The sequence below is a fragment of the Ascaphus truei genome, chromosome 6, assembly GCF_040206685.1.
Source record: "Ascaphus truei isolate aAscTru1 chromosome 6, aAscTru1.hap1, whole genome shotgun sequence".
In the NCBI taxonomy this organism is placed as follows: Eukaryota; Metazoa; Chordata; class Amphibia; order Anura; family Ascaphidae; genus Ascaphus; species Ascaphus truei.
Genome location: NC_134488.1, coordinates 133,248,749 through 133,272,159, shown reverse-complemented (window position 1 = coordinate 133,272,159; position 23,411 = coordinate 133,248,749). Strand labels below are relative to the sequence as shown.

The 23,411-nt window shown below is 41.5% G+C and overlaps 1 protein-coding gene across 2 annotated transcripts in view; it reads right to left on the bottom strand.

The window, feature by feature from the left end:
• The window catches only part of LOC142497935 (phospholipase A2 inhibitor gamma subunit B-like), a 133,294-nt gene extending 110,097 nt beyond the window's left edge, over positions 1 to 23,197 (bottom strand). The window contains exons 1-6 of one of the 2 annotated variants that reach the window (XM_075606399.1): positions 23,099 to 23,197; positions 22,121 to 22,329; positions 20,267 to 20,383; positions 19,525 to 19,671; positions 15,104 to 15,253; positions 13,054 to 13,341 (exon numbers count right to left, since the gene is read on the bottom strand). In XM_075606399.1, the coding sequence (XP_075462514.1) occupies positions 13,220 to 13,341; positions 15,104 to 15,253; positions 19,525 to 19,671; positions 20,267 to 20,383; positions 22,121 to 22,172 (588 nt within the window). In that variant the 5' untranslated portion in view covers positions 22,173 to 22,329; positions 23,099 to 23,197 and the 3' untranslated portion in view covers positions 13,054 to 13,219. Of the gene's footprint in view, positions 1 to 13,053; positions 13,342 to 15,103; positions 15,254 to 19,524; positions 19,672 to 20,266; positions 20,384 to 22,120; positions 22,330 to 23,098 lie in introns of those variants that run through there. The other variant, XM_075606400.1, reaches the window with a different exon arrangement.
• Positions 23,198 to 23,411: the final 214 nt, after the last annotated feature.

Genomic DNA, 23,411 nt, shown 5'->3' with positions numbered 1-23,411 from the left:
GTGCCTATGAGTCTAAGGGAATGTTGCAAATGAAAGTCCCAGAGCCAGAAGGTGTGAATTAGCCAGGATGTACGCTGAATAGGAGATTCTGTTATCATCAGGGCTAGTTCACACCTTGAGACCAACTCCTAGCCTGGGAGACGCCAGGGAAAAGGGGAGTACACATATGGTAAGCAGGCAAGGTGTCAGGTTAGCACAGGCGCTGTACCAACCGGAAATCCCTGTAGTGCCCACTCTGCAAACTGTGAGCAAGTTGGGGATTGGTGAGTGGGAAATTCCCACGAAGGGGAGTGGGCGGGTATGTTGGAGATATGATCTCAGACCCTACTGTATATACATGCCCCCCGAGCTATCCCCATTGTCTTTCTCTTACAATGTGATTGAATTTCCACCTCGCTTCTAGGAGCGGATAAGATCAGCAGCAACGAACCCGGAACTCAACGAGTTAATTTCACCGGAACCAAGGACAGAACTTTGCTTCAGGATTTCGTTACTGCTGGGGGTTATCTAACGAACCCCAACGGACCAGAACAAACTTTGCACTATTCAAGGACATATTGGGCTGGCAATTTGCGCCCCTTGCAAAATGACCGCACTTTAAAAGACATTATTCCAGCGCTCTGTTTCGTCTCTGGACATTTTATCCCGTTCTCTCCCTCAGTAAGTGTTTTGTCAAGTGTATGCTAAGGTTGTCGTCTGCCTGTCTATTAAGGAAATAAATGTCAGTTTATTTTGCTCAACTTGTGTGCTCAATCGAGATCCCCAAAATATAAAATTGTTGATAAGGTCAGTCCATCGTGACACTCTACACTCTCTCATAGCCTCACAGTGCAAAATAAGTCTTAACACACAGGTGAGTGAAAAAACGAGTGACGCCGCGGTCACGACTCCTCTAAACAGCCAAACGCATGTAGAAAAATAAAAAGTTAAATAAAGTTTTTTATTTTTCCACATGCGTTTGGCTGTTTAGAGGAGTCGTGACCGCGGCGTCACTCGCTTTTTCACTCATCTCTTCTACTTCCGGCTGGAGCACACGAGGACACCACCACACAGCAGACCGCTGGGCAACCTCCCAACCAGCACTTTGGCAGATCACACAAGGAGTCGTGAGTACTGACCGCTGGGTTTATTGTGGGACAAAGGGCGTGGGTGAGGCGTCCTGCTACCGGTTGGGACTTATTTTTGGGCATTTCCCTGGACGTGCCCGCGGGTATTTCGCCCGGTCTAAGCCCCCCGCCCTGTTTTAGTCTGCACGGCTATATCCTGGTTGCCTATTCTCTTTATAATTTAAAGGATGTCCACCTCTTGCTACCATGGACTTGCATAAATAGAACCACCACGGTTTTGGTAGCCACGGTATCCCGAGGGGTTCACCCCCCCTATTTCTTGTCTTAACACACAGGTGCTGTATAAGTGAATTATAATAATTATAATAATCAGTGCAGATGTGATGAATATCTACAACACTAAAATAGTGCAACAAGTGTATAAATAAACAAACTAAAGAGGTAAAAACCTCCACTCAACCCTTAGATAAGACTGTCCCAGGGGACTGGCCAAGCGAATTTCTCCAAACCATAAGGGGAGCGGTGGTAATGACCATGTAAAAAAGAAAAAAAATCACATAGTGCAAACATTTTGGATATAAAAAATAAGGTGAAAGAAAGCCTTTAAAGTCCCTACTCACATTGGAGCAAATATTCACTGCAGAATCCCAAACAGTGGCAATGTCTCTATCTTGGGTGTGGTAATATGTGGTAACAGTGGATCTCAGAGAGAGAAAAACAGACCATAGTGTAGTTTGAAAGTACAAGTGCAGTTTATAAATCTCTCACAATTCAAGGCTTGGGCGTGTAATATAGTGAGCGCTGCCGTGAGCGCTGCAATGCCCGCGCAAGTCAATTATAATTGGCTGTGTTAGCCAGACGTTGCTATAATTGAAATAAAAAGAATAAAGTGCGCAACCCAAAACCAAAACTTAACCGTGTTTAAACAATGTCAAACTATACACCATATATTAAATCCTTATATAACCATATGTCTAGCAAAAACTCGTACTATATAAGGCACTACCCTACAGTGGAAGTGATAAAAAAGTTAAACCATACAAAACCGTTGGTGTCAGCGTATGCAGCTATAATTAAAGAGTAGCTCAGCACTCCCACGCACTAAGAGAAAAAAGACAAAAAAAGCGCAAGACGCAAATGGTGAAGTATATCAAAATTATTAATTTAGTGAAAATGAGGTAAGTATTCTGCGTACACTGGCGACACACTTTATTCGAGCTTGGCTAGTCCCACGAATTCGGGTATACCCGGGTGTATTGAGGTTTGTGACTGTTTTCTGCCCGAGTGCATTGAGTTATTTTCCAAGCAGGGATTGAAGCATTTTATTCCCGCTGGCTGCAATACTGCACAGTATGCTCGAATAAAGTGTGTCGGTGCAGTACATCATAATTGAAAATAATTAGGGATATCCCTGAAGAAGAAGTGTTACAGTTTCGAAACGCGTTGGATTAATTATTGGATTAATTATTGTTATGGTACCTTTTTAAAGTGTAGTACGAGTATTGTATGCGTTTGCTATTTTGAGTGCCATTGCGTGCATATTGTTTTTCCCTGCACGGCGGTTGCGTTTACTTCCGCCCTGGTACACTCTGCTCTGCGCCTAATGAGTGACGTCACTGAGGTGCGCGAGCCACGAGGCGGAACACCACAGCTGTATCCCGGTTGCCCTCCTACAGTGAGTTTACAACCACACGGGCGTGTGCGACGAGTTACAGAGACTTTTACCTTACCACAGAGACTGTCTTCTGTCACGTGGATACAGTACAGAAAGGACGTTACAGTGCTGTTGCGTTATATACCTTTGGAGTACCTTAGATGCTGGATGCAGGACAACATCGTGTGAGAGACAGATGATGTCGGAATAACAGCAGGAAAGGATCCGTTGGGGTACATTTCTGAAACCACCATCTCTGCTGACGAGTGTGCGGTAACCTCGTGTATTACACGTGAATCTAATTCTTTTCAATTGTTGCTATAATTGGAATGGGTGCGCGCATGGCCATGAGAGGTGGTGCGACAGACCAGGGAAAATACAATTAAATTGTATTTTCACACTGCTGCCACGCCGCGAACCAATCACAGCGCGGCCTAACGCTGTGACATCAGAGTCACGTCCCCTAACTGCGCGCGTCACCGCTTGCATCCTAGCAACTAAACGTTTACGCCACATGCACATGATCGCCGGGCGCGCGCCCACACGCGCACCAGCACACACTATAAAACAAGCCTTACATTTTGGTGCTGAATAAAAGGCATATGAGAAGAGGCAGTGTCCCAGTGTGGTGAGTCGCGATCTCACCACTTCCTCACCGCTTCCTCATCTACGCCTCTGCTCGCATCACGGGCGCCCACATCACTTCCGGTTCCGGTTTCTTTCGCCGTTAAGACGTCGGAGGATGGCCCACTTCCTACTCTGTAGATCACACAGCTAAGCTCAAGAGACTATGTGCATTTCGCTGTTCCGGTGACAGCTTTACTCCTGAGGAAGCTGTCACTGGAACAGCAAAACGCGTATAGAACTGTTGTTCTAGTTGATACTGTCCTCCATGATTTCCTCAACGTTACAAGAGGAAATGACCTAGTGCAAAACATCTTTTACTACAAAATATAAGAAATACAGGTGAAAAACTTGCCAATATGGAACTCTCAGAATGAGTCCAAATGTATATCACCTGCTGGAGCTTGTGTGCTAACTTGATCGTGTCTTCAGCCTTCCCAGGTCATACTCTCCATTCAATCCTGTCCGGATTGCGCAGACCGCAGCGGGGTTAGAAGCATCAGTGCCACTAATACTGATAAGACAGAAAGAGTTTATCTCATCAAATGCGGCCCTATGCGTTTCACTGTGAATGCAGCTTCCTCGGGGGCTCCTGATGTTTTGGGTTAAAATCCTTTTTTTAAAGTTTAGTACATACAGGAGGAGTTAGATCAATGGCCCATCACATAATGTATCTAATAAAACCTCAATATAACAACTACTGCATCTAAAATGTCCAAGTTGGAAAAAATAAAATAAAAAAACACAAGGAGAAAAGGGAAGGAAGGGAAGGGAGGATGGGTAAAAAAGGGGAAAGATGAAGGAAAAACGGAGTCAGAAGATAAACATCATTAGGAATCAAAAATGGATGGAAGGGGGAAATGTTCCCAAAAAATTATAAAATGAGATCAGACCTTAATCTGCTAGAATCCAATCCAAATCAATATCTATATGTAGCGCCCTTTTCCCCACCCAAGTGAGATCCTTTTGCTACAGTGTATTCTGGTGCTGGTGCATACCTGTTTGGAACAGAACAGAAGGCCTTGAGAACTCCGCAATTGTATGGGGAGGCATCAGGACAGGCTATCAGTGGTGATCTCACACAGTGCAGCACCTCCAGCTGGTGAAGAACCTGGTTCAGCCAGGATGATCCACACTGGCACTTAGATAGTGACCCAGACAAGTAGCCACACTGTATAGTTCCACTGGGTGTTTATTAGCATCATACAGATAGTCAGAACAGGCACATTCCAATAAGCAGCCCCCCCAGGGCTTGAGGCCCTGCAGGCTCCTTCTCAGCTCCTTTACCCATGATGGGATAAAGGGTAAGTGCTCCCACTCCACAGGGGGAGGGAAACGAGCTCCTGACTTCAGGGAGGGTGTCAGCTTATGTACCCCAGGGTAGGGGCTTGTAACCCTGCCCCATAACAGGGCAGGTCCGATACTCATAGGCATCATATCATGGGCATGTGACCGAGCCAGTATCCTCCCCAGGGATGACACTCTCTGGTTGTTGTTAGACCTGCCCTTGAATACAACAATAGTGAAAATTACATAAAAATGAAGCACATTTTGTACCCGATTGGGGACATGTGCAGTGGTGGAATCTAAGGAAAATCAGAAAAAGAGTCATACACCATACGATAGAGTGACTTCACTGGAAGGCAGAAACCATGCTCACTTTGGCAGAAAACACACTCAAATAAACTCAGATAAAGGACCCAATGTCTATTTCTACATTAAGCCCAGATGGTGTCAAGGTTTTTAATTTATAGATCCAGTATGTCTCTTTTCGAACAAGTCTTTGTAATCGATCGCCACCTCGCCAGTTTGCAGGTTTTGACTCGATTGCTCTATACACAAGGCCCGCAGGATCTCCCCCATGTTTAAGGGAGAAATGTCTTGACACATTATGCATCATAAGCTGCCTTCTAATGTTACCCATGTGCTCCAGTATGCGGACCCTCAGTGATCTACTGGTACGTCCCACATACTGGAGTCCACATGGGCACTGCAGCATAAAAACAACAAAGGTTGTGCAGCAATTGACAAACTGTCATATAAAGTCTTCAATTTTAAAGTCCAGAGAGTTCCTCTGTGGGATGGAACCTTGGTTCTATCTCCCCCTCTTCCACTCTGTGGGGCATGGTCTATATCCACAAGGGTCAGGTCCATGTTTGAGTTTAAAATTATGTGAAACACTGTGAGATTAGAGACCTACCTACAATATTACGGCTATGCTTCAGTATCCTTATCCAATGGGGTCTGGTGGTTCGACCCACGTACTTGTCCACAAGGACACATGAACAGATTGTCAATTACAATGACCCCATTGCCAAGTCATACAGTAGTTATGCTGCAGACAAGGATTCTGGGAAGTGACATCTAAATGAGTAAAAACCTAATATTTGAAGGTTACTACTAATGTCACACATCTACAAAATAGAGAAAAATGGTGAAAATCACTGATCCAGATTTATTAAAGAAAAAACTCAAATAGAAAATCATGATGATATTAAATTATGTAAGGTAATAGAATCAGAGCAGGATGTAATTTCTCTTCAGAAGGACTTGGACAGAATGGAAACTTGGGCAGGTAAATGGCAGATGAGGTTTAATACAGATAAATGTAAGGTTACAGTATGCATTTGGGATGCAAGAATAAAAAGGTGAATAATAAATTAAATGGGGATAAATTGGGGGAATCCTTGATGGAGAAGGATTTAGGAGTGCTTGTAGACAGCAGGCTTAGCAATAGTGCCCAAAGTCTTGCAGTAGCTGCAAAGGCAAACAAGATCTTATCTTGCATCAAACGGGCAATGGATGGAAGGGAAGTAAACATATTTATGACCCTTTACACAGCATTGGTAAGACCACACCTTGAATATGAGTACAATTTTGGGCACCAATCCTAAGAAAAGACCTTATGGAACTAGAGAAAGTGCAGAGAAGAGCCACCAAATTAATAAAGGGGATGGACAATCTAATTTATGAGGAGAGGCTAGCTAAATTAGATTTATTTACATTAGAAAAGAGGCATCTAAGAGGGAATATGATAACTATATACTGTACAAATATATTCAGGGACAATACAAGGAGCTTTCAAAAGAACTATTCATCTCACAGGCAGTACAAAGGACTCGGGGCCATCCCTTAAGGTTGGAGGAAAGGAGATTTCTCCAGCTACAAAGGAAAGGGTTCTTTACAGTAAGGGCAGTTAAAATATGGAATTCATTACCCATGGAGACTGTGATGGCAGATACATAAGATTTGTTCAAAAAAGGTTGAACATCTTTTTAGATAGGAAAGGTATACAGGGATATACCAAAGAAGTATACATGGGAAGGATGTTGATCCAGGGATTAATCTGATTGCAAATTCTCGGAGTCAGGAAGGAATTTATTTTTCCCCTTATGAGATATCATTGGATGATATGACTCTGGGGTTTTTTGTTTGCCTTCCTCTGGATCAAAAAGTAAGTATAGATATAGGATAAAGTATCTGTTGTCTAAATTTAGCATAGGTTGTTTTGAACGTACGTCTTTTTTCAACCTCATCTACTATGTAACTATGTAACTGTAACAGTGTATGTGACTGTGTAACTATGTGACTATGTAACTATGAAAACAGTGGAAGACTCATGGGATTTCTGGGTATATCGTGTGCTGGGTTATTGTATCAGTTTGTGCCCATTTGAAGCCAGGATAATTTAGAAATACACTCTAGGGTGTGAATAGTTTATATTACACACTTCCCATTTGGAAAATATGGTATTACAGTGTAGACGGACGTTCACAGAGGTACACAATTGGAGACTTTTATAAGGTGAAATTATAATAAGGCTTTATTGTGCCTTTTCCTTTTCATCAGGAAATCATCCAAACACAGGGGGGGAACAAAGCTTCTATTCACTTGGGAGTATCTCTAGTGAAAAAAACATGTAATTAATTCACAACTCCCTAAGTCAAGCATGTCTCGCAGCCCCAAAACATATAGCATGAAATAAGCAGATATAAGCAGTCTCTTAATAATGAAAGTCTTATCTGTTAGCTGCTGTAGGGGGTATTTGGCCCTTGTTGTTTATTTATGCACTTAACCCCTACACGACCGTAGCGGTTAATACTGCTACGGTCATGAAGGGGTTAAGGCCTCCCGCTACCCACCCGCAAGCCCTAAACAAACACCGTTGGGGCTAATACCCCCTTCACCCACCCCCACTACCCACAATAATAAAAAATACACACACCAGCCCCACACTAACTAAATAAATATATATATATATATATATATATATATATATATACATGACCCCAACAACACCTATACCCCCCTAACATACAATACAGTAATGGGCAACATTACTATTATCAACAAATGGATAATAGTGCAGTTGTCCATTTAAAATACATACTCAACAATAAAGACATTAAATACATATAGCAATCACCCATGTGCGGCTGCCACGATGAAGGCCATCCTCATCTTCATCCTGCCCATGCCCCATCCGCTTCTGCAAAACAGACACAAGAATTAAACCATCCAATGTAATGACCCCTAACCCCTTAATCACCATAGCAGTTATTAACCGCTACAGTCATTAAGGGGTTAAGCCACCATCACCCACATACCCTCCCCCACTAACCCCCCCAACCACCCTCACCCACTACCCACAGGGGAGTCCTACCAAATACCCTTGGGGCCAATACCCCCTCCCCCAGCACATACAGTACAACCAAGTATGAACTAACCAAGTGGTATTATGTTTTGCTCTGACAACTCCTCATTGTGGTTTTGTTCTCTTTTCTTATTGCATGTGTCCTGGAATCACGAGTGAAACCGCACGCCAGAGAATCTCCCTTTTTTCTCAATCACCAGACATACCCAAACCCCGCTCCCACTCATCAGACATACCCTAACCCAACTCCCAGTCACCAGCCATACCCTAATCCAGCGGTGCGCAAACTGGGGGGGGCGACCCCCTGGGGGGGCGCGAGACTGCCGACAGGGGGGCGCGGGGTTTACAGAGGCCCCGCGCGCTTCCCGAAGGCACTTAAATTAAGTGCCGGGGGAGCTGCAGGGCCTCTGTAAAACTAACTTACCGTGGTTCCGGCGGCTTCCTCCCTGCGTCGCCATGGCAACGCGGCGTCAAAATGACGCTGTGAGGTCATGTGACGTTACGTTGCAATGGCAACGTGACGTCATTATGCCGGTGTGCGGGTAAGTTGGGGTTGGGGGGGGGCGCGGTAGTGAGGGGACAGCCAGCAGGGGGGGCGCAGGGAAAAAAGTTTGCGCCCCCCTGCCCTAATCCAACAGCTATATGCCAAGCCTCGCATGGCCATAACCCACCCACGTGTTCCCAACAACATGTCCTTAGATTCCCGCACCCATCCCAATGTGTGAGACAGCGCTGCCCCTTAGAATAAATGTATGGTTGGTGCACTTGATGTTGTTAGGTACCTGCCGGGTGCTCCAGCACCCGGGCGCACCGGCTGACTACATACAGGATCCGCTGATCCATTGATGGAATCCGGCTCCGCGATGAGTCCGCCTCCGCGTGGGGTGGTATCCAGCTGGAGTGTCCCACACAAAGATAGTCTCTATGATGCAGGTGTCTGGCACCAGATCGCCTGTAATCAGGATACAGTCGCATCTTGACTTGTCCCTATACTTGGTTCTACAGGGCATGTCCCTGCAGCAACCACAAACTATACAGGGGAGTCAGGCCTAGCTGGGGACTAAGAGATCCAATACATAGATCACTTTTTGCAACCTCTTGTTTTTCACTTACCTTCACATCTCATAGACACCAAACACGTTTTATCACTTTTAGCACCTTTCTCTTGGCACCCCTCCTACATCTGGGTTACTCTGGATGTAGCTTCTCTTTATAACATTATTGACCATGGTCACGGTCTTACAGCACTAGAATTTTTCCTCAACTTGCACTCTTTTCTTTCCCCTGCACATATAGCCTTTTTACTTGATAGTATCAGATATTCACTCACACATAATTATTTTCTTTTTGACGGTCAATATTATCTCCAAACACGTGGGACCGCTATGGGGACTTCGTTTGCCCCCTCCTACACCAACCTTTTTATGGGTTGGTGGGAGACATTCCACGTGTTTGGAGATACTAACCCTTTTAGGCATCATATAGCGTTTTACAAGAGCTATATTGATGACCTTCTGTTCATCTGGAGTGGCGGGGAAGATGATCTTATTAAAGTTTTTGAGTATCTGGCAGACAATCAATTTAATCTCAGATTTATGCATAATTATGACATGAAACATATACAATTTTTGGATCTTGATCTCTTCATAGATATTGAGAATAAAATACAATCTGACATTTTTAGAAAAGAGAATGCCAGAAACTCATTGTTACATGCTAAAAGCTGTCATTCCCGCCCTCTGATCAAAGGAATCCCAAGAGGACAGTTCCTGCGTTTACGCCGGAATTGTTCCTCGATGGAGGACTTTGTCCGTAGGGCGAATGAGATGAAGGGGAGGTTCTTGTCAAGAGGGTATACAGCCAAAGATCTTGATCAGGCCTTTGATCTAGCTCTCTCTACTGATAGAGAGTCTCTGATTAGTATGGATATGAGTCAATCCAGACAGAAATGTCCTGTAGAGAACACTGATGCACCATACTTTGTCACCGGATATAGTGAGCAAGCAGTGGCAATTAAATCCATTATCTGGAAACACAGGGGTACATTATCTCTTGATCCCCTGATCCATAAGATGGTGTGCTCCGGCCCCGCATAGCATTTTGTAAAGCAGCTACTATAGGGAATACGTTATCACCCAGTATGCTACGGCCAAAAAAGTCAACTGGTAATATGTTTTCTCTGTTTCCCAAACTATTAGGCTCATATAAGTGTGGACGATGCAAAATATGTCCTAACATGACTAAATCCACACATTTTTCAAACAGATATGAGACACGCAGGTTCAAAATTAAATCATTCATCACATGCCAAACAGAATGTGTTTATCTATTGATATGCAAATGCAGCAAACAGTATGTAGGCCTCACTAGTAGAATCCTTAAGATTCGTATTCTTGAGCATTTGATGCTTATACGGAATAAAGATATGCTGCATCCAGTATCTATCCATTTTAATACCTGTCCATTGGGTTCAGTGGGATCATTACAGTGTATAGCATTAGAACATATCCCATTACCCCTACGAGGTGGGGATCGTATTAAACTCTTACATCAGCGAGAAGCACACTGGATCTTTACGCTTCAAACACTGCAACCCAATGGACTGAATACTGAATGGGACCTTCGTTGTTTCCTTTGATATCTATTTATTTTTGTGACTTTTTGTAATTTTGCTTTATCATTCAACATTATGCTTTATTGTTTTATCATTTTTTGGTATTAGAGTTTAACATTATTTATTAATGTTTTACTATGCTATGTATTTTTTGCCTCTTTCATGTTGTTCCTTCTTTTCCCTCCTTTTCCTTCTCCCCCCCTCTCCCCGCTTCTCCTCCTTCTCCCCCCTTCTCCTCCTTTCCTCCCCCCCCCTCCCCTCTCTCACCTCCCCCCCTTTTTCTCTCCTGTTATTCCAGGACAAATTAATATACTTTATTTAATTAATTCAATTATTCTCCAGATGTTATTTGAATATGGCATTGAGATTCAGCAGATACAGTTATATTAATAGACTGTGTCTCTAGTTCATTTATAAGTACAGTCCTAGATGCCAGGTTCTTTAGGAATGTTGCATATGTGTTTTTAAATCATCCCTGATGATAGATCATTAGAATACTACATTATATGTGATCCTATGCTTAATAGATATATGTTATGTGTATATAAGAGATGTGTGTATATCAGAGTAGTTGTGTGCTAGATACAGTTTATCAGTTTTGTACATCAGGGGTTAATATTCAAGTCCGTTTTCGCGGGCTTTTTTACTTTAAATATGCAGGCTCAGACCACGTCTCCCCACTCCAAGACGAAGCGCTGATTCTAGCGTGAAACGCGTTGAGGGGGAGATTGTGGTGTTGTCGTGTGTTGTGAGGTCCCAATAAAGCTTTTTTTCTACAACCCGGAAGTGCCCTGAAGTTTGTCACAGGTTGTGTGCGCCGGATCCTTTCCATGCTGTATACTCAGAAGGCTGCACGCCTAGAACCGGAGCTCAGAGGAGAGCAGGACCGAGGTCTCTGAGCTTACATAGGTAAGGTTTCCCTTCCCAGCTCTGACCTATCTCCTGGTCCGTATATACTTTCCTGCTCCTTTCTATGTGACTCACATTGACACCACAGAGTGAGGGTACTAACTGCCAGAGCGCAGGACAGACTTTATTTTTGCTAGCTGGGGACTAAGAGAGTCTCTGACCTAGTGCTGGGGCCACTGGCTCCCTGCACATGCACCGTACATTTCTGCTGTTCCAGCTCCGACTGACGTGGTCACCAGCGCACGCAATGGAACAAAATCGCAAGCAGGGGAAATCATCTAGCCCTATTGGCTGTCTTGTGTCAGCAGGTACCTTCTCTAAGGCTCATGGGAGATGCAGTCCTCGCTTTGAGCCTCCTCTGATTGGCTGCCATTTGCACACATACCCTGCACATGAGCCAAGCTTAGTATAATGGCCACCGGCTAGGAAGGACTCACTGCGCATGCGCAACCCTATTACAGATGGCGGCGCCCTACAGAAGAGTTGCCAGGAACCTCCGGCGACACAGTCGCCGGCACAACCCCCGACACTGTTGGCATCTGCCACCTGCCTCCGCTGCCTAGCGTGCCCGCGCCATGTGATTAAGGATGATTATGAAAAAAGGGATAGCCCCTCCTTTGTATGCCTTGTGACCTGTGATGCCACTGTAGGGAGTATAGAGGGTATACATAGCTCCACCCAATGTTCTAGAAACAGGTTCATCAAAGTTCAGACTGAAGCCTCACTGTGACTCCTGTAAATAGGTTTAATGAGTGAGTGCAGTCTAAGTTGATGTTCACCTTAAATTGTTTATAAATATTTTATGCCATGTTTTTTGTATTTTCATTGAGGGTGTTTGGAAGAAGAGGACTGATCACCTCTCACATTGGGCAGCAAAACAGACATTTTTACAGGACTAAATTTGCCTGTTATTTTTACCCACTTCACAATAGTCCCCCTTTGATTTTTGTGTGTGGTTATTCAAATCATTATTTCATACTTGCATAGGGTAACCAATTTATATTTGTATCATTTCACTTGTTTCTTTATTTATTAGTAGAGTTCTAGTAGCCCCATTTTTTCCCAGTCCATCTCTCCCCTTTAGATTCTTACATCTCTCCCACACCATTCTCCATCATATTTCTGGAGTATTAGCAAGAACACTCATTTCACTTTCTTTTCTGTGGTCATCAGAGATAACCTGTAAGATGCATTTCCCCCACACCTTTCTAAATGTTTTACATTGTTACCCTTATTCACAAGTTTCTGATCTGGGGTTTTAGACTTCGTAAAATCTCCTCACAGAACTTCAGCAAAATGACTGATACTTGTTATGCAGCAAAAATATCACTGCACTTAAACTTTCAAAATTCATTTACAACGCTCCAGCAAATGAGCCCAGCACACACATTCAAACACTTGATTGTTGTAATTTATTTTGTATGAGATGATACTTATTCAATCTTTGGATACTTACTAACTTTGTGATATAGTAACTCAAGTTCTATCCAAGCTTCCTGTGTGACCGATTCAAAGAGACCATAATAATACATTGCTTTACAATTGTTAGTGTTTATTGTTATTATCATTGCAATAATCTCCAATCCCCAGCGCATATGTATCAATAATCCAAATAAACTATTTACTTCTTTGCTACTCTTCTGTCATTATTTAATGATTGCAAATCTGTGTGGCGTAGGGAGTCTGTCTTCTCTCTGTTACTGTAGGCAATGAATCCCAGAACTTGATATATCTTGAAAACCAATCACTAGATCGAAGCCATGCTTACATATAGAGGGAGACATGCAGCCATTATTGGAAAATTTCACTTCCACTCCCTCTGCAGAGACAACATATTTCACAGATCATGTAATGAAGAATATTCAGCATCATACATTTGTGCATTAAGCATGGCAATATACTGTTTTTCCTTAACATAAATTAGGATTGGTGCTAAATGCAAGACTTTTTTTTAATACTTGGCATTAGTTCTATAGGGCGATATAAATCAGTCCAAGGAATATGTGAAGACAAAAAGAGAAAAATACCACAAATACTGTAGTGTAATATGATCAAACAGATAGAACTATCCTTGTGGTTCTATAGAGTTAGATCTCATACTTTCCTTCCATTGAGTTTTATGCTTGTCTCAAGAATATTGCAGGATCTCTGCTGTCAGTCAGCAAAGTCCTTTTCTTAACTAATAATGGTTACTGGAAGGGACATACAGACAAAAAGAGCAGATTGCGCAGTCTGTGTGATGCAAAGAGCAATGGTATAAAATATACTTGGCCGTACACTCACATTTAGAGTGTCTTGGTTATAGGTACTGTATATGTATGTATATGTATGTATATGTAAAATGATGGTCATCCCTCTGTGGGTATCAGGTCATTGGAACAGGTTCCTACGGCAGAAGAGTGGTGGAAGACTATCTTCTCACAAGCAAGAGTCACCCAGTACAACCCTTTGGCATAAGCACGTTAAGACTACAACCACGTCACAGTATGGCCCTGCCGTATGCCCTAGCACTTCTGTACCTTCATAAAGCTCTCAGAGATCTATGCAGGTACAGCAGTGTTAACACCAACAGAGGGGACTTACGGTTATGTGCTTATAAGTTTAAAGTGCTTTGACCAAAGTGTTGACCACACTTGAACCACAAGGATAGTTCTATCTGTATGATCATATTACACTATTTGTGGAATTTTTCTCTTTTTGTCTTCACATATTCCCTGGACCGATTTAAAGCGCCCAAGGGAACAAACACCAAGTATTAACATTTTGGGGTTTTAGAGAAAACACATGGTATTTCAGGCTGCAACTAACGGTTTCCACCCAGAGACACTAATAGTAGCCATATCCCTCTGTTTTCATTTGCATCCCTTTTCTAAAACTTTTGTTAACTGCAATTCTTACATTTGACTCTTGATTCACACCTGTTACTGAATTTGTAAACAAGAAAACTAGATCTTTACTAAAACCAATTAATTCTATCTGTTCCCTATGTATTCTCTCTAAGGAGAGACAATAAGATCATGTACAAACTTCTTCCAAGCAAGGATAAAAATATAATTGCCCCTATTTATAAACTGGTGCTATTCCATAATATATGTTCTGGCAACAAAATCCTTATATACATCCCATTCAAGGGAATCGAACACATTGTGGCATATGTAATAGCACTGTTTATTTAGTCAATATAGCCCAATATGCTCTTTAACAAAAAAAGAGTAGCATATCTGAAAAAATTGTTGCTACAGTGTAAAGTAGAGAACCTTGTATGCAGCTCAGATCCTGTATCAGGAGCTCGGGAACATTAGGGACCTAGGTGTAGGTTAGGACTCCCAACAGCAAAGTAAATGGGGAAACTCTCATATCATCCTACTGATAAAACCCTTAATCTCCCTCTTCCCCTTTCTTAGCCCTTGAACCTAGTAAGATTCTATTCCAATGTACAGTATGAACCAGGTGTGATTAAGCAAGTTACTTGTACTGTATGTCAGTCACATCTGTTACTCTGTTACTGTTATAAACATTAGGTATAGGAAAGGTCTCATCACCCACTTTTTAAATACACATTTGAGGACTGTGCTAATTACCTGGATTTGTGAGCTGCCCGATGTAGGTGAAGCATTTGTCCTCTTCATGTTTGCACACCATTGTTTGGTCGCCGATACACTCGGTGGAGCTATTCCCCTTAAAGCAGTCTGAGCAAACCTTCCCACCGGGCTTTCCATTATCGGGAGGCACTAAGAATGAACGAGGGAAACAGCTACATTCCTTTACATTATTTATATGTATACATCTGTATAGTCCATAACTGTACAGCAATGGCTGCAAATGTAATAAAAAGAATTGCACAACCAGCAAAAAGAGGCCGTGCTGTTTTAGAGTAACAGTTAGAAATAAACAATAAACGAAGACGTGTGGCTAATGTATGCCACTCACACGCCAGCGTTTCACTAATGTTGAGAATCATGGATGGATACAGTAGTTTTCTGATTAATGGATAGTTTTTTGATGGTTTGTTATAAATAACAAAAAAATAATGTTCATGTTTGTGAAGATTTTGAAATAAAGAACAACTTTTGTTGTAAACGTCCCTGTTACAGGACCTTAATAAATGTCTAAATAGGACTCCCAATAGAAAGCCTGTATCTGGCTGATGAGTCCAGCAGGGAGCTGGTAAATTGCAGCTACAGACAATTAACCAGTCTCCCCCTGGCTCATCAGTCAGGTGTGACTCATGCAGTGTATCTCTCTAGCACATGGGAGGCCCTCTATTCCAGGACACAGCAGTACAAAGCAGAGGGTATCCCATGGACAACAACCCAGACCTGCCTGGACTGAGGTTAAGAGCCCATGATAACAGGCACCTCTTTGGACTTCGGGTCAGAGGCTGGTAAGAGGCCTAGTCTCCCAGCCCTTAGGACTGGCAGAGTGAGTTAGGGACTGGCAGAGTGAGTTAGGGACTGGCAGAGTGAGTTAAGGACTGGCAGAGTGAGTTAGCCCTTACAAACTGATAGGCTGCATTTTTTTTTGGAACAGATGAAAGAAGGCACTGCCTAAAAAGCATGAGGAGGCTCAATGTGGCATAAAAACAATTTATTAAATTAAGGGATCAGACATAGCCGCCCAAAGCAGCAGCAGGTAACACACCTATGCGTTTCGGGCCGTGTGCCCTTTATCAAGGTTTACTATACTCCAAAAATAAGCCGGTATATAAATACAAGCGCCGTTCGCGCTAACGAGTGACGTCACGATCTCTCCTTCAATCCACTGGCATCCCCTATGTGCATACAATTTGATAGGCTGGGGAAATTGTGTCAGTCTCAACAAACTTTATTGAGACCCCAGCATGTCCACCTACATCACAACAAGTGTGTGCAGGCTCTTAGGTAGGGACTCAGATTGGTTGGGGATGACAACATTAAAAATAACTTTATTAAGAACTTACAAAAATTACAATAAAATGAGGATAGTGACGTCAGTCATTCGGCTAATCACCCAGTACAAGAAAAAATCCTAACAATACAGGAAAAAGAGACTAAATATTAAAAAGAAGAAATCCTAAGAAAATGTAAAAAAAACAATATTTGAATACAGCACACACGATATCAAAAAACACACACAAAGATAAATAAATAAATTAATTAATTAATTAATTAACATCCTCCAAGATCCTGAAAACACATCAGTGCCTATATAAACCAACATCTTTATTAATCATGGCAAAAATAGCCCAATATGCACTGGTGTGAACCCTTGAACTCAGGGGGATGTGAAAAGTCAACACATCTGATTCTCATGCATACAGTATACTGGAAAAATTACAGCAATTTCATTAAATTTAATTCAAATATAATAAGCATAAATCAATATTTGTAATTTGTAAAAAGATGTGTGATACATAAAATAAACATACTTGATAACAGCAGCAGATCAATAATTCTAGAAACAAATCAACATAAACTTACAAAGCAAAAAATAAGATATTAATACATGAGTATTCAGAAATATCTAAAGTAATTGGAATATCAGAATTATCTGAGATATCTGAAATATCTAGAGGGGTTGAAGCAAGATAGATAAAATATCAGGAAAATACTATATTGATATTATATTATTTGCATTAGAAACTTCTGCACATGACATTTAGCATTTCTCCATTGGGCAATGCTGGGAAATAAAAAGGAAGGGGGGAACTAAATAAAAGCCAAGGTTTATTTTCCGCAGTATATGTCTCCCTGGTTATATCTTCGCACTCGTCTCCTCCAGTCCCTAACACAGACCTAAAAGTAGAGTGTTTCAGCACCGGCGACCCCCTGTTTCAATTCTATTTTTTTTTTAAAAGACTATCTTCATTACTTTAGTGCAGAACAAAAATCAAAAAGCAGCGCTAAACACTAACCTAATATAAATGAGTTAATTACAAATATACAGTGATATCAAACTTAATAGTGATAACGGAGGAAGTTAATGAGTCCAATATAGATATGCTTAGGTTTAGCAGCCAGAGTCCAGGAGAGAGTTCCACGTCCCTCCAAATGTGAGCAAGAAGAAAAGATGTCCTCTGGCGCGTTGTCCCAAGTATATTCGTTTTAGTCCAAAAATAAAGAGAAGAGAAGATAGCAATGTATCAATACATGTTAATTAACCCTTGAGGTTCATACTTTTGAATTCATGCACTTACAATTTTGCATAGCTTGTGTTGTAATTATTTTCCTATCTCGAGTGTCAGAGGTTAATCTAGGCAGGCTAGGTCTCCAATACATATAGTGTTGCAATTGGAATAGAAGTGAGAAAAGATCATGGCACTATACATTTATTACAAAAAACTAGATTAAGAACAATATTGCACTTATCGCCAGTATAATCAGAAACAGCATTTTTGGACAGCTTCCCGGCGTGTGGTAGTAACTCTTTGCTTTGATGTTGCTCACATATTGTAGAGTCCACGGTCCCCTTCCGCCGTGTGTCCGCTGCGCCCGTCACCTCCGATTTCCTTGAGGGGCGGACACTGCACCTCTTATACTGGCTGTAAGTGCAATATTGATCTTAATCTAGTCTGTTGTAATAAATGTATTGTGCCATGATCTTTTCTCTCTTCTATCTCCATTGGAACTCTATATGTATTGGAGAAATAGCCTGTCTAGATTAACCTCTGACACCCCGGATAGGAAAAGAATTACAACACAAGCTATGCAAAAATGTAAGAGCACAAATTCAAATGTATGAACTTTAAGGGCTAATTAACCTGTATTGATACATTGCTATCTTCAGTTATTTCTATTTTGGACTAAAACGAATATACTTGGGACAACGCGCCGGAGGACATCTTTTCTTCTTCATTACCTTAGTAGCTAACCACTAAGATCGTGAAGGGGTTAACCCACCGTGTGAGGCCTAATCACCTACGCCAGGGCAGCTACCCCCTCTACCACCAATAAACCCTCAACAACTCCCACACAGGAATAGATCAATGTCCTATTGGCCAGCTCTGGCTAATAACGCTTTTGCTCATTTAAAAACAATCAATAGCCAGCCACCCTACTGTAAATAAAAATAGTACTTATCCCCGCCCTGGTGAATGCTGTCTTCATCCTCGTTTTCAGCGGCACCAACTTTAAATAAAAACACTAGCTACTGGCCAGAAACCCCTTAATTACCTTAGTGGGTATCTCTATGCTAACTAAAGGGTTAACCCCTCACACTACCCACTGGGAATGGGCTAACCACAGAAGAATTTCACAGCGCTGTAGAGCGTGAAACGCGTCAGACAATTTTTTTGCCCTTTCCATACACCATGATGTCAACCATTCAATAAATTGTTTTTATTACATCTTTCTTCGCTTAGCCCCATCATTCCTCACAGTGCACCTGAAATTTTTATTTTTTTTCCAATTTCTGGAATTTCTCCTTTATATACAGATGCAGCGGCCGTTATTGAAACAATTCACGGCACCGTTTTCATGTGCGCTGCTGTACTCCACGCGGCATGAAAGCGGCCAATCGCCCCAGGCACCCGCGCTTATCGCGGTGGCTTTGTTTGAATGTCATGGATTGTGTGCAATTAAATGCAATAAAATGAATGAATTGTAATGTGTACAGTACTGTGCGACTGTGCTACCGTGTCACTTTCAGTGTTTAAAAGCCAGAACACTAAAATGCCATTTTCTGCACTCGCCTGCACTCGTGTCTTAACGCGGTACGGTTGGAAGAGATCGCGCGCCATCACATGGGTATTCTGAGGTATACACCGCGTGATTTGTTGGAATAACGGCCGCTGCATCTGTAGAGATACTTTGTGTGTTTTTATATGTTGAGTATTCTTCTGTATATTTCAAAAGCAATTTATAATAATTCATTTAATACATAATAGACATTCCTTGTGTAAGATTTGTTTTAATAATTTGAATTCCATATTGAGTGCAGTGTTTGGTAAGGTCTTTTTTAGTATGGCTGTTTTGAATTCAGTTGGATTTTTTATTACATTTATCTCAATAGTCAGGGCACTTACTGTAATAGTTATTGGTGTTGCAGTTATCCCCAGAGCAGCATTGGACATTGTCACGTATAAGTACCATTTTGTTATTTACATAGCTTGTAGAGCCACAGGGTATTCCTTCAGCACAACCCTTAGCAATTGAATGGTGTACTTGTCCACCTGTGAAAATAATTTAGAAAATGACTAGTCAATGTCCATATTATTAGTCGAAGAGATCTGGGCTCCACACTACCTACATTGGGAAATGATCAACAAGCACCACTATTCCACGTTATATATGTATATACATATAGTGCACTCCCTTGAGAAAGGCCCCTCTGTGAGGGCCGAAACGTCAGGGTGTGTGCCACATACTTGAATACAGGTTTTTTTTAACTACTACCTTTGTGTGCTGTCTCGTTTTTGCTGCACGGCTGTATACTGAAAACACCTTATCTATCTTACCTCTACGGTATAAGCACCAACATCTACTCCAACTCCACATGAGTGCCAACTGCCTTACTGATATATATATATATACACAGTGGTCGCCCAACAAAAAAATCTACTCGCCACCTAGTACCAAACGTGTGATGCTTGGGCCAATAGTAGCTCGCCACGATGTTAAATCCACTCGCCCGGGGCGAGCAAATGTATAGGTTTGTCGAACACTGTATATATATATATATATATATATATCTCCAACATATGACCTAAAATTACAACTCCCGTTCCCTTAGCACTGGATCACCCACCATTACAGACTTGCACTTACCCATATTTGAATATTCAGAAATCACAAAGCATTGGGACTCCCCCTTGCAGGACACGGACTCTCCTTCACATGTGTCACCGTTGCGGTTGAGGCACTTAAGGCACCTGCTGCCATGAGCTGGAAGGTGAAAATAGTGATTATTTGGCTATGTACAGTATCATTTGCATCCAAAAATCCAGCAGTGACCTTATTATTCCTGTGACTAGCAGTGTGCATGCAGTGTACAGTATCTCTCACATCTGCAACCAATTGACAAATGTACTGAGAGTTCTTTGCTAATCATGAAGATGTTGGGATCTTGACAAATACTGTAGATGTAATTAAATACATCTTACCCCTGTGCAGCACAATAACTGTGACATATAGCAGCTAGGTGCTGCGGGATCATACAGGGATCATTCTGCCTTATCCCTCTAACTAACACACTGAAACGTTTTGCTTTAGAAGCAAGTTGTGGAGATACAGTGGGACATACTGTATCTAAGAAGGTGAAAGCTCTGCACACAGGTCGGTAACATAGAATACAGCTACTATCCCTGTAAAAGAGATTTAGAGCTTAGTGTTACATTACCACCAAGAGAGAAAGAACTCAGTTTTTATAGCACTCAATTACAGATATGAAAATTGATTGAAGTTAAAAAATACCTCTTTATTTCAACTTAATTAAAAAAAGGTGTGCATACTGTAAACATCCAAAATGTAACAATTTAATAAAGGACTGTTACAGTATGAGCTTAATGGGAGGTAGTACTATCGGCTGATATGCAGTTTAATATATAGGTAGGATATTCTGCTGGGCTGGTTTGTAGGTATTTGTAAACCAGACAGGTGCTCAAATTTAACAGCCTTGGCGGCCCCTCTCGTGTTTTTTGGTTCCATTTAGAGGTGTCACAACTGACTTAAATGTAATTTTTCGTTAGCGTGTGTTTAACTCCTCCTATTGGAGTGCAGCCACCTGTTTCATTGCTGTAATTATATTGTGGCCTTATATACACCTCTTCTGCTCAAATAAAGTCATTGAGAGAGAAAACATGTATTTAAAAAGACTCAAAATGAATCATGGCAAAGTAAGTAACTGTTAGGAGAGACCAATTTAAATATTTTGTGGTATAGTTTTACCCCAAATTAGGCCTCTTACAGCCATGATGTATTACGTGGTATTAATGTATCTTACGCTCGGTGCTCCGCTAATAGAAAAAGCTACTGGGGCTAAATGGATGCGCCTGGTCTTTGTGTGTAATCTCCTCCATGGCGTAACTTGTTTGTTCGCGGTTATGATATATGATTAACTACTAGATTCGTTACCGCTTAGTCACAAGTAGTTTGCAATGCAATAATATACACTTAATTTATATAGTGATAACAACGTGCAAAGTTTTGCAAAAGTATGCAAAAAGACTGCATTTACTGGGTGGCCAACCAACGCTGTAAAGCTGCAGGGAAATCAGAGATATGAGGCACTAAAGCTAGTCACACTAGAAGGCAGCTGAAGTAGCCATTGTTAATGGAAGCTGCTAAAGTGTGATAATAATAAAATATGTTTTTTTAGTTAGATATTTTGGCCAAAGCATCACAAGCCTGCACACCAAATCGTCAAGGTAAACCATAATAAGAGCAAGTCCTACACTACACTGCATTCTGTTCCCTATACCTCTGTATGAGGGGGAAGAATCATAATAGATTCCTTACCTGCAGCAAAATGAGAAGATCCACCATTAAAAAGGGGGAGGTGACGTGAGCTCTGTCTGTCATTTGGATGTAGCACTGGACACCCCCTGTCGTTTGCTATATATATATATAGATACTCTTGATATGCAGTAACAATAATATTATAGCAGGAAGAAGCCGCCTTACCTGTGACTGTTAGAGCCAAGAACACGACGATATACAGGATAAAGGAGAACATATTGATAGAGAAACTTGTTGGACACTGATCTCTGATAGTATCCTGCTTGCGTGGCTGGGCAATCCGTGGTAGGGATCGAGGGGAATTTAGCTGTTCTTTGACAATGGGGATAACCCAACAGTAATCTCTTGTTCTCCTTTGATCCAGTAATGGTTAACTGGAATTGATAAAGCAAATAGGAAAAAGCAGCTGGATCAGTACATGCAAGGTGACAAAATGACCCACTGGGAAATGTAGTGTACGTGTTATACTAATACCAGCCTCACTGGCCCAGAAATAGCCACCACATTACTCCTAATCATTAAATGTCATTGATCTTATGCCATTCTCAAATATTCTGAAATATAAAAAGAAAAAATTAAAAGCGAATATAACATTTACTTTTTGGATTTACTTTTTTATGTATCTTGATACAGTGCATGTACAGATGGGGAGGCTGCCATGCTATGGTGAGATGTGTTGTAATATTCTGAGTTATCACTGCCATTTAATCCTGATATTCTGCATTGTAACGTAATATTCTGTGATATCAGTAAGTAAGGTAAAGCTGGGTGCATCTGTATGTTAACAGTGAAGCATTAAATATAAGCAGGACGTGGGTATCAGATACAGTATAATAAGATTGCATTAAGGCTGCTTATTAAAGGAGTGTGTCCTGTTATCTCCTTTCTCTCTATCTCTTGTGTGTTTGTTTGTACACAGAATGAAGAGACATCAATTCCCCAATAAAGATATTCCCCCCTTATTCAGATTGGAACAGTGTGTCCCCTGGAGCAGCTGTGTGCGGGAGAATGACCTGTTATGCAGACCAGCTGTCCTTGGGACTTCCACTGGGACAGAGGTACTGGGTAATACCCGCTGAGACACCTCTATTACCAGCCATACATTATTACTGCATGAGCAGCATATATTCATATAGTACTCACCTTATTAGTAATTCTGAGATAGCATTAATCTTCAGATGCGCTAAGCAAGGATTCCTCATCTGACTGTAACAGGGGTATTTCAGATATTAATATAATGTCTATAAGCAAATAAGGCGTATTTATATTAAACACGTGAAGCTCACAGTTTACAGGCTCAGGATCTGTTTTGCAGGATAAATTATTGCTGCAGGAATCCGATGCAAAACAAAGCACCTCTAGGTGGCTGGGGTGTCAATAAATTGCAAATTAGTCAAAAGTAAATACACAAAGATAAATACTTCTGTATATTTGTTTGATTTTGGTTACTTGCCTT